At 40.4% G+C, this 15,993-nt stretch overlaps 1 protein-coding gene across 1 annotated transcript; it reads left to right on the top strand.

Annotated features, from left to right (window-relative positions):
• The first annotated feature begins 9,591 nt into the window (after nucleotides 1–9,591).
• On the top strand, nucleotides 9,592–15,783 carry LOC116522785 (vomeronasal type-2 receptor 26-like). Its single transcript, XM_032237814.1, has 4 exons — nucleotides 9,592–10,386; nucleotides 10,921–11,148; nucleotides 12,467–12,593; nucleotides 14,888–15,783. Exons 1-4 carry the CDS (start codon nucleotides 9,592–9,594, stop codon nucleotides 15,781–15,783), a joined length of 2,046 nt encoding a protein of 681 aa, XP_032093705.1.
• Nucleotides 15,784–15,993: the final 210 nt, after the last annotated feature.

Genomic DNA, 15,993 nt, shown 5'->3' with positions numbered 1-15,993 from the left:
GAGGGGGAAATAGTGCGTCTTGTCTGGTAGTTGTGTGGTTTGCTGTCTATCTTGTCCTTCTCATGGTCTTTCTCCAGATCCAGATGATGCAGGGTGTCCCACCTTCAGAATATTGTGATAGAAATCTCGAGCTTTCCATACAGAGTTGAGATGATATCTTTGCTTGTCAAATGTAATTATAATACCAAATGGCACATCCCATCTATACTGTATCTGACGGTTTCTGAGCTCTTCCACTAAAAAAGCATAGTCTCTCCTGGCTCTTAGCATTTGAGGTGGTATTTCTTTCAAGACAATCAAATCCTGACCGCCAATTTGAAGCCTGGTGTTATATGACTCTTGTAATATCATATTTCTGAGCTCTGTTGTGGCGAAGTATATGACTACATCTCGGGGGAGTTGCTTCTGCTTTGCCCCCCAAGAGTTAACATGATAAATTTTATCAATCTGCCAGTCAAAGTTGGACCTCGGTCTTCCCACCAGATGGTCAAAAGCCTCTGAAAAAATATGTTTCAAGTTCTCCTGTTTATCCTCACGCAACCCCCTGACTCTTAATGAGACCTCCATCTGCCTGTACTGTATCATAATAATTTGTTTTTCAGCATTTTCAACTTTTTGTTGCACCACCTCTGTTTTGGATGTCAAATTGGTATTAGCTTCATTAAGAACCTCTAGGTTATCTTCAATTCCAGAAACATGTTCTGTCAATACAGTCACAAGTCCCAGCATATCATCATTTATTTTGGTAATCCTAGTATCAAGTTTATCATATAAATCCATCTTAAACTTTTTCAAATCGTCCCTTATCTCCTTTTTGAATTGTCTGAAGATTTCCAAAAAAAGTTCTTTCATTAGCACATCTCCAGTAAGGGGCAACTTTGTGCCAGGTATTGGGGATGTGCTTCTAGGAGGGGGAGGAAGTTTCCCCCCGGATTTAATTTTGATGCCATTATTAGTCTTATCTCCAAGCAATTAATCAAGCTCTACTAGCATGCTATGCAGCTTATGAAAAAAAAGGGTATTAAGTCCCCCCTTTATTAGCTCTTTAGAGTTTTTCAAAGGATTTCAAAAAAGACCTTGTAACGAAGCAGCTCAGCATATTCAGCGCCATTTTCATTTCTCTGTATCAGAAATATATATTAACAAAGTTGATAAGAAAAAAAGTCTTGTAAACTCTTCAGAGAAGTGAAACTAATTAGTAAGAAACTGCTGGCTGGCTGTTCCTTTGATCTTTTTTATCACTGTTCTTTGCAGAAGAATTAGGAATGTGGCATTGTTACGGAGAATGCACAATCGCCATTTTAGGAGTTTATTTTTTAAGAAAAAAAAACCAAGTACACAAAGGAAGCTCTTGAAAAAATTAAGCTAGGATTTTTTTTAAAAAAAGCAGATAAGGTTCTCAGATACGGACTCTGCTTGTATTAATTTCAGATAAATAGTTCAAATATTGTCCTAAGTGGAGGTGCCTTACTTTGAGCCGTGATAAAAACAGCTAGGGATTTCCGGCACAGAGATATGATTCAGCCTCAGCTGCCCCCCCTTCTCTTCGCAGCCAAAAAAGCTGCGAACTTCAAAGGAAAAGCTCTTACCAGCTGGATCTCTCTCACACTCTTCTTTGCCTGAAGAATGAGGTATCTACCAGATGTCTAGGCAGATAACGCCACCAGAAACCAGGGGGCAGCTCTATTAAGCTACCACTATCAGCAAGGTCCCACCCAGGAAGTCAACAAAATTCTTTCTAGAAAGCCAAGGTTATCTTTTGTCTCTGCACTTTTGCAGAGACCAGAATTGGATGGGTGGAACTGCCAGTATGGCAGTGAGAGATTGGACCATGTGATGGACTTGTGGGTGTGAGGGCAAGATCTTGAACTTTCAACTAGGTTGGGAAAACCAGGAAGCTTTCAGATTTGGGTTTTCCCAGATGTGCCAACATGGCTCTCTTAATAAATTGGAATTTTGAGAAATACTTTGCCTTGGACTCTGATTTACTTTTGGATGCTATTTGAAACCCTGACATAGACCAACCCACTCAGCGGATCACACGCTTGACCTTGTATTCCTCTCGGAGCAGTGGAATTGTGATCTTGGTCTGAGGGATAGCGAGACCTTGCCCCTGTCATGGTCAGACCACTACCTATTGAGGCTTGACTTTCAGAGACCAAACCCCCACTGTAGGGAGGAGGAACTGACCAGGTGGTTCTGCCCCAGGTGACTTATGGACCCTTTGGGGTTCCAGACAGAGCTTGGGGTTATTCCTGATACTCTCGCCCACAGTCCGGCGGAGACCCTGGTTGCTGCCTGGGATTTGGCAGTGACGAAGTCTCTTAACCAGATTGCGCTGCTACGGCCGCTCCGAGGCAGTGAATCCCAGAAGGCTCCTTGGTTCACTGAGGAACTCCGGGAGATGAAGCACCAAAGGAGACGCCTAGAGCACCTATGGAGGTCCAGCAAATCCGAATCGAGCCGAGCATTTTTGACAACCTACACCAGAGATTATGTTCGGGCAATTAGGACGGCTAAGAGAACACACATTGCCTCTCTGGTTGCGTCTGCTGAGTCGCACCCAGCTGCCCTGTTTAGGATAACCCATTCCCTCCTAAATAGGAGGGATACAGGCGATCCGCTGCAGGGCAGGGCTGAGGACTATGTCCAATTTCTCACAGACAAGGTTGCTCAGTTCCGGGTGGACCTGGACTCCAATTCTGCAGAACCAGCCGAGGCACTAAGGGATGATCTGGTAAGCCATCACTGGATTGAGTTTCAAGCTGTTACCCCTGAGGATGTGGACAAGGCCATGAGAGCTGTAGGTGCCTCCACATGTGTGCTGGACCCGTGCCCCTCCTGGCTGGTTGTAAACAGCAGGGGCTGGATCCAGGCGGTTGTTACTGCCTCTCTTCGGGAGGAGGTCTTTCCCCCCGCTTTAAAGGTGGCAGTGGTGAGACCCCTCCTGAAGAAACCATCCTTGGATCCAGCTGTTTTAAATAACTATCATCCAGTCTCCAACCTCCCCTTTGTGGGGAAGGTTGTTGAGAAGGTGGTGGCCTTTCAGCTCCAGCGGTCCTTGGAGGAAGCCAGTTATCTCAATTCATTCCAGTCTGGCTTCAGACCTGCCTGCAGCATAGAAACCGCTTTGGTCGCGTTGACCGATGATCTCTGGGGAGCCAGGGATGGAGGCCATGCCTCCATCCTGGTGCTCCTTGACCTCTCGGCGGCTTTCGATACCATCGACCATGGTATCCTTCTGTGACGACTGCGGGAGTTGGGGGTGGGAGGCGCTGTCTTACAGTGGTTCTCCTCTTACCTCTCGGACAGGTCATAGTCGGTGTTAGTTGGGGAGCAGAGATCGACCCCTAGGCCCCTAACGTGTGGGGTGCCGCAGGGTTCGGTCCTGTCCCCCCTTCTTTTCAACATCTACATGAAACCGCTGGGTGAGATCATTCGACGGCACGGGATAAAGTACCATCAATATGCGGACGATACTCAGTTGTATCTGTCCGCCCCGTGCCAACTCAATGAAGCGATGGATGTGATGAGCCAGGGGCTGGATGCTGTTAAAGACTGGACGGAGGTCAACAAGCTTGTGCTCAATCCAGAAAAGACCGAGTGGCTGCTGTGTTTCCCTCCCACGAATTGGCCAAGTACTCCATCTCTCAGGCTGGGGGGTCAAATTATACACTCCTCAGACAGGGTTCGCAACTTGGGAGTCCTCCTGGACCCACAGCTGACCTTCGAACATCATTTGTCAGCTGTGACCAGGGGGGCATTTGCCCAGGTTCGCCTGGTACACCAGTTGCGTCCCTACCTGAACTGGGAGGCCCTCACAACAGTCACTCGTGCCCTTGTGACCTCCAGGCTGGAATACTGCAATGTGCTCTACATGGGGCTGCCCTTGAAGAGCATTCGGCGACTCCAGCTAGTCCAGAATGCTGCCGTGCGAATGATTGTGGGTGCACCTCGTTTCACCCACGTAACACCTATCCTCCGCGAGCTGCACTGGCTACCTGTTGATCTCAGGGTGCGCTTCAAGGTGCTACTTATCATCTATAAAGCCCTTCATGGTAGTGGGCCTGGGTACTTGAGAGATCGCCTACTGCCAATTACCTCCACTAGACCGATACGATCGCATCAATTAAGCCTCCTCCGAATTCCATCTTCTAGCCAGTGCAAACTGGCAACTACCTGGAGGAGAGCCTTCTCGGTGGCAGCTCCGACCCTTTGGAACGAACTCCCCGTGGAGATTCGGACCCTCACCACCCTCCAGTCCTTCTGCACCGCTTTAAAGATCTGGCTGTCCCGGCTGGCCTGGGGTTAAGATTGTAGCCCCACTCGAATTGTGCGACTGTTGTGTTTTCTTTTTAACATGCTGTATTGTCTATTGTTTGTCTTCTCCCCCCCCTCTTTTGAATTGTGAGCTGCCCTGAGTCCCCCCAGGAAAAGGGCGGCATACAAATAAAGGCAAAACAAAACAAACAAAACAAAATATTGCCAGGTGTCTCTTCATGCAGTTGCCAAAGGCCACAATAATATCTAATATCTTTTAATAACAAATTTATTAATTTATCAATTTTATGTTGCTTTCCATCTTGCAGAAAGTGACTCTTGACAGCATTCAAAAATCCAATACACATGATATAATCATTAGTTAAAATCATTTTATAACAATTATTGAAAATAATCAAAAAATATAAAGCTAAAACAGAAAAAGATCAAATCAAATCACTTTTTATTAGACTTACTGCCTAGCATATGCTGCAAGTAAAGGATAAGATGGAAGGAAGAATACATTTCATTTCCCTTCTCTGATTCTTTTTTTATTATTAAAAGAATGGATTACAGTGGAAATAGGTAGATGACTAGAGAGTGAGCATGATTTAAAATAGCAATAGCAATAGCAGTTAGACTTATATACCGTTTCATAGGGCTTTCAGCCCTCTCTAAGCAGTTTACAGAATCAGCATATCGCCCCTACAGTCTGGGTCCTCATTTCACCCACCTCGGAAGGATGGAAGGCTGAGTCAACCTTGAGCCAGTGAGATTAGAACCGCTGAACTGCAGATAACAGTCAGCTGAAGTGGCCTTCAATATCGCACCCTAACCACTGCGCCACCTCAGCTCTTGAAATATATATATATATATTTCCCCAGACCAATCCAGAAAGTATCTTCCCTGATACCATAAAATTCAACATCAAGTAAGATACTAATATCACTCTATGAAGCCTTAGCAAGATCACACCTAGAGTACTGTAACCACACTATAAAAAAGATGTTGATTCTCTAGAAAAAGAGGAGAGGACAGGATCACACATGAACGTTCAAATAACCTGTTCCATTTCACATTTTTTGGAATGGGCAATTATAGTAAATCTTAATAATGATAAATATCATACACAAATTGTTTTGACAGAAACAAAAACTTCTATGCATGATGGCGAACTTCTAGGTTCGCCATCATGGTGTTAAGATATAGTAGCTAAAAGAGTGCAAGTATATAATGTACAATATATATAAAGTGATATTTGGATACAAACAGCCAAATATAAAAAAAGTATGGAGCAGTATACACAAATAAGTACAAGGGGACCACAAATGTAAGATATGAACATATAGAGGGGAAAGCACCAATTGTAAAGATATACTGATATGGGACTGCTGTATGAGGGAAAAAATTGTTTGCTATTGTTTTAATGCATGTCTTGTTTTGTTTATGCATTTTTAAAAAAAGAACTAAGGAGGAATTTCCTGTCAGTGAGAACAATTAATCAGTGGAACGGCTTCATCCAGAGGTTGTGGTGCTCCAACAATGGAATTTTTAAAGAAGAGATTGAACAACCATTTGTCTGCAATGGTATAGGTCCGTGGTGGTGAACCTATGGCACGTGTGCCAGAGGTGGCATAAAGAGCTCTCTCTGTGGGCATATGCCCCATTGCCATCTGCTCTCTAGTTTCCAGCACATGTGCGCCAGCCAGCAGGTCTGCTGGAGTCCTGGAAAACAGCCTGAAAACAGCGCAAAAAATGGCCAGAAAACAACCCAAAAAATAGCCAGAAAACATGCACACATGCGCCGGCCAGGTGGTCTTTGGATTTTCGGTGCTCTTGCACATGCAAAGACCAGCTGGCTGGCACCAATGCACGTGCTGGAAACCCGAACACCAACTGGCCAGCATGCTCATGCGCACTTGCCAGCTAGTCTTTGGATTTCTTGTGCTCTGGTGCGCACACATGCACATGCATGCATGGACATTCCAGTTTGGGCACTCATTGCCAAAAAATCCCACCATCACTGGTATAGGTTTAATGCCTGATAAGGGGGTTGGAATAGAAAACCCTCCAAGTCCCTTCCAACTCTGCTGTTCTGTTATCTCTGTTCTGTTATCTGTTCTGTTTATTGTTTTTACACTTTGTTATGATACTCGGCCCTGAGTTATTGTGAGAGGGGCAGCAATCCAAATTGGATAAATAAAAAGTACATCTTATTTCATTTATTTATACCTTGAGTTCGACATTATTTCCCCCTTTCAAACCATCCTTGACCTCAGGAATCCTGTCACATTCCCCCTCTTCATAGCAGATTCTGCAGCGAGCAGATTGACAAAATGACTGCAGTAAATGAATTTATGTTCTTTTTTTTAAACTAAGTTTTAAATCATGAAAATTTGGGACCTGATTAGGCTTCTGTATCTGGCCAACATGAGAGCATCTTTAGAACAATATGTCCCCAAATTTCCTTCCCCCATTTTTTTTGCTTCTTGTTGTCTAAATTTTAAAAGTTTTCAGCAATAGAGTTATTCTAACATAAAATCAACATGTTTCCCTTTGACAGTTTACAAAGATGTAAGAAAGGGAGAACTGCAAGTAAGCTATTATCTCCCAGGTAATTATCAAATTAAGAATTATTGTTCTTTTTTCCATGTATCAAGGGAATCTTAATAAACAAGTGATAACTATTAACCCAGGTTTAAAAAATCCTCTTACATTAATATCAGCTCAGAAGTACAGAATTAAAAGTAGAAAGAATAAGAAAGATGCACATTTAATCTGAAATATTATTTTAGATACTATTCATGAGAGGCTGATTCATTATGCTTCAGCTCATCAGTGGAATGGTGACATTGGAATTACACTTTGATTTGTAGAATGACTATATTATACACTGAATTGCTTCTATTCAGAACATTGGTTTTATTCCTTTTTTCTGAGACACTATGCATTTCTTCTCTCTGCAACCTCAGAAGTCCTCTTCCAATTGTTCATAAGTATTATCAGTCTGGGGATGTAATCATTGCTGCAATTATTTATCAGGTCTTATTTCTTTCAAATGAGATCACCTTTCAAAGTGTTCCTTCTTGTGATGTGCTTGATCAGTACATGTGAGTATCCTCACCCACATTCTCAGACTCATCGCCAGTACCATTTAAATGCTCTTTCTCTGTTTCCTTCTTTCCTTCCTTCCTTCCTTCCAATTTTCTTCCTGATTTCTTTTTCTTTCTTTCTTTCTTTCTTTCTTTCTTTCTTTCTTTCTTTCTTTCTTTTTTCTTTCTTTCTTTCTTTCTTCTTTCTTTCTTTTCTCTCTCTCTCTTTCTTTCTTTCTCATCTTTCTTTCCCTTCCTTTCTTCATTCCTTCTTCCTTCCTTCCTTCCTTCCTTTCTTTCCCTTCCTTATTTCTTTCCCTTCTTTCCTTCTAATTTTATTTCTTTTCCTTCCATCCTTCAGTATATCTTCCTTCCTTCCTTCCTTTCTCTTTCTTTCTTTCTTTCTTTCTTTTTCTTTCTTTCTTTCTTTCTTTCATTCATTCTTTCTTTATGCATCTTCTCTTGTCCTCCCTTTCTCCCTCTCCCTCTTTCTCTTAATCTTTCCTCAAATGAAAAATAGTTACTCTATTACTAATTCCATTTGACCTTAGCCATGCTGAAATTCTGCACTTCAGAGAAACTTAGTTTCTCCTAATACTGCTGTCTCAGATGAAGCAAGTATTATTGCTTTTTATCACAACATGGCATTCCTGAGGAAAAATGACATTTTCCTCAAGAAGTTCACATTCCTTTGCTTCTTGAGGGGAAAAAACATGATTACTTTAGGCTATGGAGATGTCATGGAAAATAAACTACATGTATAGTAGTACTCTCTAAAAATTTTTCCTTGCATCCAACCAAATAATGAAAAGTTGTGGGACAATGGAAGTGGATAGCCATTTTTATAGAATACAAAACCCAAATGACAAGTTAATTCCAGAATGTTACATCCATAAAAATGAAAAGAAATGAATCCTCTCCTGTACCATTCGCTCTGAATTGGAATGTTATTGCAAGCATCCAAATTAATCCTGGAAGAGACATCTCACCATGATTTTGACAGTTTTCTAGAAGACATATCTTAAAGAGAGAATAAGTCAGGCTACAAAGGTAGTCAAAGATAAATATTGATTTACTCTTCCCCATATCAGTTCTTTCTCAGCCATAAAATCCAGGGCAGTTGTTTGTTAAAGACCACATTCCAAGTGTCCCAAAGGTATTTTTTCAAGAGGCAACTGGGCTTTGTAGTTTTTCTTTGAAGATGTTTTTCTTCATCCCTTCTTCAACTCAGAACAGAAGAAGCTTCTTGGATGAGAAGCAAAACGTCTTCAAAGAAAAACCAGAAAGTCCAGTTGCCTCTTGAAAATGTACCTTTGGGACAACCATGACATAGATGGTTGAGAATCTCCATAGACATTTCAAGTGTCAAGAGCAAATAATGAGTGTTACATATCATGTGAATAAGAATATGCGTAATAATCAAAACATTGCAACTGTCTGATTCTGAGTTGGAAATATACTGACATAATTTATAACTCTCATTGAAGGTTCCTCACTCATAATTACCAACATGCTTTGGCTTTGGCATTTGCTGTAAAGGAGATAAATGAAAATCCCTCTGTCTTACCCAATGTTAGTCTTGGTTTCCACATGGCTACTGACTATCTTGAGGAAATTACCACTTATCATTTAGCAATGGAATTTCTATCTACAAAAGATAAATTTATCCCCAACTACAAATATAATGACCAGACCAATACATTAGCAGTCATTGGAGGACCCCGTACTAAAACCTGTCTCAATATGGCAATCACACTGTGCAACTACAAGTTTCCTCAGGTGAGAACAGAAATGGAGCAAGATTGGAAGGTCCAGTAGCTATTTATCATTTTCAGATATTGAGTCCTTATGGTAGCTTCCCCAAAAATATACTAAAGCATCAGCAAGAATAAGCCAGTTAATGATCTATAATGGAAATCAGACCCATCTTTGTTTTTAATATAGTATGAAACTTCCTGATACCAACTTGTTAAAGTCAGTCAGTCAGTCAATCAATCAATCAATCAATCAATCAATCAGTCTCTTATGCTCTTTCTACTAAAACAAGAAGATTGGCTTACACTATGGTGTGGGAACTGCCTTAAAAAAAATAAGCAAGGATGCCAATGAGCCAACATACATATTGCATAGTCTATCTTGGAAAAATGCCCTTTTTCCTGTATTGTTTTCTTCTACTTAGATCACATATGGATGTGCTCCACTGATGAACAAGGAAACAGAAGGACATTTTGTCAACTGGATGTTCCCAGATGAGACGCACCAGTTTAAAGGAATACTACATTTACTGTTGCATTTTGGATGGATCTGGGTTGGGTTGATTTCTCTGTACGAGGAGGACAAAGAGAGATTCATTGAAAAGAGGCTTCCTATATTTTCAGAGAGAGGAATCTGCTTTGACTTTATAGAAAATATCCCCCAAGTAATGTATGGTAATGAAGCTGCTGAGATGGTGGAGGAGGCGGATAAATTATACAAAGTCATCATGGGGAGCGCAGCCATTGCAGTGGTCGTGAATGCTGAAATTACATCTGTGGTGACTTTGAGAGTTATTATCTATGGTTTAGATTCTGATGATATTCTGAAAGAGAGAAAAACCAAAGTGTGGATTATGACAGCCCAAGTGGAGTTCACCTCCATTCTTATGCAAAGAAAGTTGCCTCTTGGTTTTCTCCATGGTGCACTTTCCTTTGCAATTCACTCAAAAGAGCTAACAGGATTCCAGCAATTTTTGCAGAAGAGAAACCCAAACTTTGACAAAGAAGATGGTTTCATTAGGGATTTCTGGAAAGATGCATTTGAATGCTCCTTCTCCAGTGATATTACAGATGGGAATTCTAACAGGATCTGCACTGGAGAGGAGAAGCTGGAGACTCTTTCTCAATCTGTGTTTGAAATGAGCATGACAGGCCACAGCTACAGCATCTATAATGCAGTCTATGCTGTGGCACATGCTTTGACAGCCATGTGTGCCTCCAAAAATGGTAGAATAATTGATGAGAACAGATGGAATCTTTTCTTTCAATCATCATGGCAGGTAATGTTAGCTAATACAAAATTCAAGAATATCATCAGGTCCTGTAAAGTGTATTGAATTGCTCATTTGATCAGAGCAAATTTATCTGTTGGGTTTCTAACTTTCATTGACAGGTAGGACATCGTAGCAGACAATTTTGTGTACTATGCTTAAGTCAGACTGCAGGTGGTATAGTTCCAGGTTGTCCAAGCCCAAAATTTTGAGTCTGATGGCATAAGAGATTCTGTTGCAAGCAGAGAAATACCTCTGGACTCGCTTAATTGTATTAATGTCCAATATATTTGTTAGAATTTTCATCTAAAACATGTTCAATTATCATATCTTATTTTGAGATATGATAGATAATGCATAATGCAGAGAACATAATTTTATTCCAGTTCTAAATAGTGTAAGATTGATGCAAAATTTAACAGCTTACTTTTCACGGAGCATAATTCAAATCAAAATGAAGAAACAGAATTACTCACACCCTTTATGGAAACCTGCTAACTTTCTGATCTCTTTTTTTTTTTCTTGCTGATCTTTTTCTTTTAGGTCCATCGTTTTTTGCAGAAAGTCTCCTTTAACAACAGTGCTGGGGAAGATATTTCTTTTGGCCCCAATGGGGAATTAGTAACTGGATTTGATATTCTAAATTGGGTGACATTCCCAAACATGTCCTTTCTGAGAGTTCAAATTGGAAAGATTGACCCCATGGCTCCCCCAGATAAGCTCCTCACCATTTCTGCCAAGGATGCTGTTTGGCCACTCATATTTAACCAGGTGTGTCACATTTTCCACTTTAAGGTAAATCAATTAGTCATTGCCTCATATCATTAAATGATCTAAATACAACAACAATACTTGGGTTAAATTCTTAGCAGCCACAATTAGAAGAAATAGCCTAAAGAAACACTGTTTTTGAAATATATTTTAAATATACTGACTACATATCAAAGCCAAGAAATTAAAATACACTTGCTCCTGGGGAGGAAAGCTATGGCAAATCTAGACAGCATACTAAAAAGCAGAGACATCACCCTGCCAACAAAAGTGTGTATAGTCAATGCTATGGTTTTTCCATTTACAATGTATGGCTGTGAAGGTTGGACCATAAGAAAGGCTGAACGCCAAAGAATTGAGGCCTTTGAACTATGGTGCTGGAGAAGACTCCTGCAAGTCCCTTGGACTGCAAGGTGATCCAACCAGTCAGTCCTAGAGGAGATCAACCCTGACTGCTCTTTAGAAGACCACATCCTGAAGAAGAAACTCAAGTACTTTGGTCACCTATTGAGAAGGTAGGGCTAACTGGAGAAGAGCCTAAGGCTGGGAAAAATTGAGGGCAAAAGAAGAAAGGGATGACAGAGAAGGAAGTGGCTGGATGGAGTCACTGAAGCAGTAGGCATGAGCTTAAATGAACTCCAGAGGATGGTAGAGGACAGGAAGGCCTGGAGAAACATTGTCCATGGGGTTGGACATGATTCCTCAGCTAATAACAATATATCAACATTCTTTGTATTGAAATATATGATTCAAAAATGAAGAATTTATGCTATAGTATTCTGTACCTCTGTCTCTGTATTTCCATTGAAAGAATAGAATCAATCAAAATACAATTGCACAGTATCTATGAGATTCATTAAAGTGATGAAGGAATACATTCTTCTTCTAACATAAACTAATCTATGAGCAAAGGGATATGACACAATAAACATCTTTCTTACTTCTTTCTATGTTTGTAAAAAAGAATTCTAAAGCTGATTTAGGAACATTATAGATCTGATCAGTCTAGTTTTGAAAGAGATATAGCAAATGTAGAATTTAAAATTGGATCTCAATGAAAGTGTGTTCCAAGAGGTCCAGATATGAAAACTCTCCCAAAACAGCTCTTGGCTGTGATTTCCTCAGAAGATATGTTTAGAATGCTATTCCTGAGAATGATCAGTTTATCAGTGCAATAGCTATGAAACAAGATACAACTGAAGATTTAAAAAAACAGTTTTGAGTTAGATATGAAGATTTGGGGTATGTTTAACTGATGAAAAGAACAATCCTAATATATAAATTCTTCAGTTGATTTTGTCTTTTTGTTGATGAATAGACATTGCCTCTTTCTCTCTGTAATGAGAAATGTCCTGTTGGTCATAGCAAGATAAAAGTGGAAGGGAAGTTATCTTGCTGCTACGACTGTCGACGGTGTCCAGAAGGGAAGATAGCTGACCAAATGGGTAAGCAAAGAAATGTATTGAATATATCAGTGACTATATAAATATAATAGTGATAGCACTTAGACTTATATACAACTTCACAGTACTTTACAATCTTCTCTAAGCAGTTTACAGAGTCAGCATATTGCCCCCAACAATCTGGCTCCTCATTGTACCCACCTTGGAAGGATGGAAGGCTGAGTCAGCCCTGAGCCTGGGTGAGATTCGAACTGCTGAACTTCTGGTAGCCAGTGATCAGCAGAAGTAGCCTGCAGTACTGCATTCTAACTACTGTGTCACCATGGCCCATAAATCTGGGATCTGAATTTTTAATATTATGGTGACTGAAAATCTTGACCTTCCCATTATCATTGTACGATTCAGCAATGAAGTAATTGAATTGAATTTTCATAATTCAACAAGCTATTTGATGATAACACTAATCAGTACATTCTAACAAGCTGAATCAATGGATTTCCTAGATTTGAGTTGTTCCTTCTTCAGGTTCCTTGAATATACTTTAAATATTTTTGCAGGAAACCAAAGTTTATTACTAGACTATCTGAAATGCTGACAATAGCATTTCCATTTAATACAACTGTAATGTCTTCCCTAGATTTATACTTATTTTTACTTCATATTCCATACAGATAGCAATGGCAATAGCAGTTAGACTCATATATGGCTTCATAGTGCTTTACAGCACTCCCTAAGTGGTTTACAGAGTCAGCCTATTATCCCCAACAATCTAGGTCCTCATTTTGCTCACCTCGGAAGGATGAAAGGCTGAGTCAACCTTGAGCCTGGTGAGATTTGAACTGTCAAATTGCAAGTCAGCTGGCAGTCATCAGAAGTAGCCTGCAGTTGTGCATTCTAACCACTGTGCCACCACGGCTCTAATAGCATCTGAATTTAATACAACAGCAATGTCTTTCCCTAGATTTATACTTATTTTTACTTCCTAGTCCATACAGAATATATTCGTGTTACAGTAAATATGGCTGCCTAGGTGGCTTGAAACAAACCATAAAAAAGATTATAAAAACAAAACCACCTTTGCCACAAGTTCCAGACAAATCAACCTTCTGACTCAACTGCCATCCTAGAGCTACACCTTGGGGAAAAGCCATCTTCCTAGCTTACTCCAAGGCTAAAAGTGCAGGAATTCCTCAAAACTCAAATGAGAGGGTGATGCAAAAGACCGGGGCAACTAAACAGAAAGTGTCTCTCCAAATTAATTAGCTAATAAAATTTAACAGAGGCAACCTGGGGGGGGGGGGCACTTCTCTGATGGCAGATAATCCACCTATAGCTTGTCTCTGTTACATGCAGGCCTTTAAAAGGAGAGAACCAGAAAGATGAATTGCACATGGAGAGCACCTAGGAGTTAGTACAGTTCATGCAAGAATAGAGTAACTCAGGTGTGCCATGAGACAAACTGTAAGGACTTGCTTCTCCTCTCTCCTCTAGAAAACAGAAATCTTGAAACAAGCAACATTTCAAAAGGACACTTTTATTGGGAGATAGTGATAGCAAGAAGAGTAAGGCAGGATCTGAAATTCCTGCTCAGAACCATTAGATTAAAGGTTGCAGAAACCCTTCCCCTCTATCCAGTCCAAGGTGATCTAACCACAGGTGTGAAGTTGTTGTGGGAACTTGAACTGAGAAGGTGATAAGAAGCTGTTCTCAGGCATTCCTTCAGAACTGATATAAAACAGATAGCCCAAGGCCTATCCCTCCCCCCTCCATTCCCAAGAAGCTACAAGTGACAGAAAGATCAGAGATGGCAAAAGGTTGTAAAGTTTGTAAAGGAGAATCCTGGCCCTCCCCTCCAGAATGGAAATGTCTTGATAGGGCTCTATGGGGACATGACACAACCAGACCTGCAAGTGTCATGCATTGTGGACCAAGTGCTGTTTCCAAATAGTATTCAGATAAAGGACATTTTAGCAACTCAAATAGGATGTCTCAAAAGCTAGAGAATTCCGAAACATCAAGGTGTGGTGAATTTGAAGTGCTGTAACAAAATAGAAGAAGCGTCTCAGGTTTCATTCGTGGAATCTTTGCTGGTCTCTTAGCTTGGTTGTTTTATTTGCAAATGTTTCACTACTGAATTGATAACATATTAGTTATGCATTTCTCCATGTCTATATACCATGATTTCCCTGCCACTTTTGGTGCGTGTATGAGTTCCCCCTTGGTGGTTCTTGGATTAGCATATTACTGGATCTAGTGTGTAATTAATAATTGATGTTAAAAAAAGTTACTGTTTCCATGACTGGTTTTCTTTTTTGTTTTTCTTTCTTTCTTTCCAGACTCAGACTATTGTTTCCCATGCCCAGAAGATCAATATCCAAACAAAAATCAGGATTGTTGTCTTCAAAAAAACATAACTTACTTGACTTATCAAGAGCCTTTGGGGATTTCTTTGGTAGCCATAGCCGTCTCCTTATCTTTAATGTCAGCTTTAATACTAGGGATCTTCATTAAACACTGGGACACCCCTATTGTCAAAGCCAACAACAGGAACCTCACCTATACTCTTCTCATTGCTCTCCTGCTCTCTTTCCTTTGCACTTTTCTCTTCATTGGGCAACCTAACCAAGTAAAATGTCTTTTGCGACAAACAGCTTTTGGCATAATTTTCTCTCTGGCTCTCTCTTGTATATTGGGTAAAACAACCATTGTTGTTCTTGCTTTCATGGCTACTAAGCCAGGCTCAAAAATGAAGAAATGGGTGGGGAAAAGGATGGCTCTTTCTATTGTCCTACCATGCTGCCTGATGCAATTCACCATTTGTGCAGTGTGGTTAGCAATTTTTCCCCCTTTCTCCGATTCTGACATGCACTCCATGGCTAAAGAAATTCTCCTGCAATGTAATGAGGGTTCAACCACAATGTTTTATGCTGTCCTTGGCTTCATGGGGTTCTTGACTGCTGTCAGTTTCATGGTGGCCTTCCTAGCTAGGAATTTACCTGACAGTTTCAATGAAGCCAAATTCATCACCTTCAGCATGTTGGTCTTTTGTAGTGTCTGGCTAACGTTTGTTCCTACCTATTTGAGCACCAAGGGAAAATATATGGTGGCTGTGGAGATCTTCTCCATTTTGGCTTCAGCAGCTGGATTATTGCTCTGCATATTTCCCCCCAAATGCTATATCATTATACTGAGACCTGATCTCAATAAGAAAAAGCAACTAAAAAAGAGATAAACTAATTTTTATGCACAAAGCTTTGCATGATGCAGAATTGATTATTTTTACGATTTCTTGTACTTTGGTGTTGTACCTTTTTTGTTGTGGGGATTGAGGAGAGGTCTTGGAAAAAGATGATGTTGTCAAATTGCTTATTAGCTACCCTGATATAATTCACCTTATTCATGATGAAAATTGCCCTATCTTTGTCAGCTTCCTTGCTTGCTT

The sequence above is a fragment of the Thamnophis elegans genome, chromosome Z, assembly GCF_009769535.1.
Source record: "Thamnophis elegans isolate rThaEle1 chromosome Z, rThaEle1.pri, whole genome shotgun sequence".
In the NCBI taxonomy this organism is placed as follows: Eukaryota; Metazoa; Chordata; class Lepidosauria; order Squamata; family Colubridae; genus Thamnophis; species Thamnophis elegans.
The sequence above is the reverse complement of the archived record's forward strand: the minus strand, read 5'-3'. Positions and strand labels throughout refer to the sequence as shown.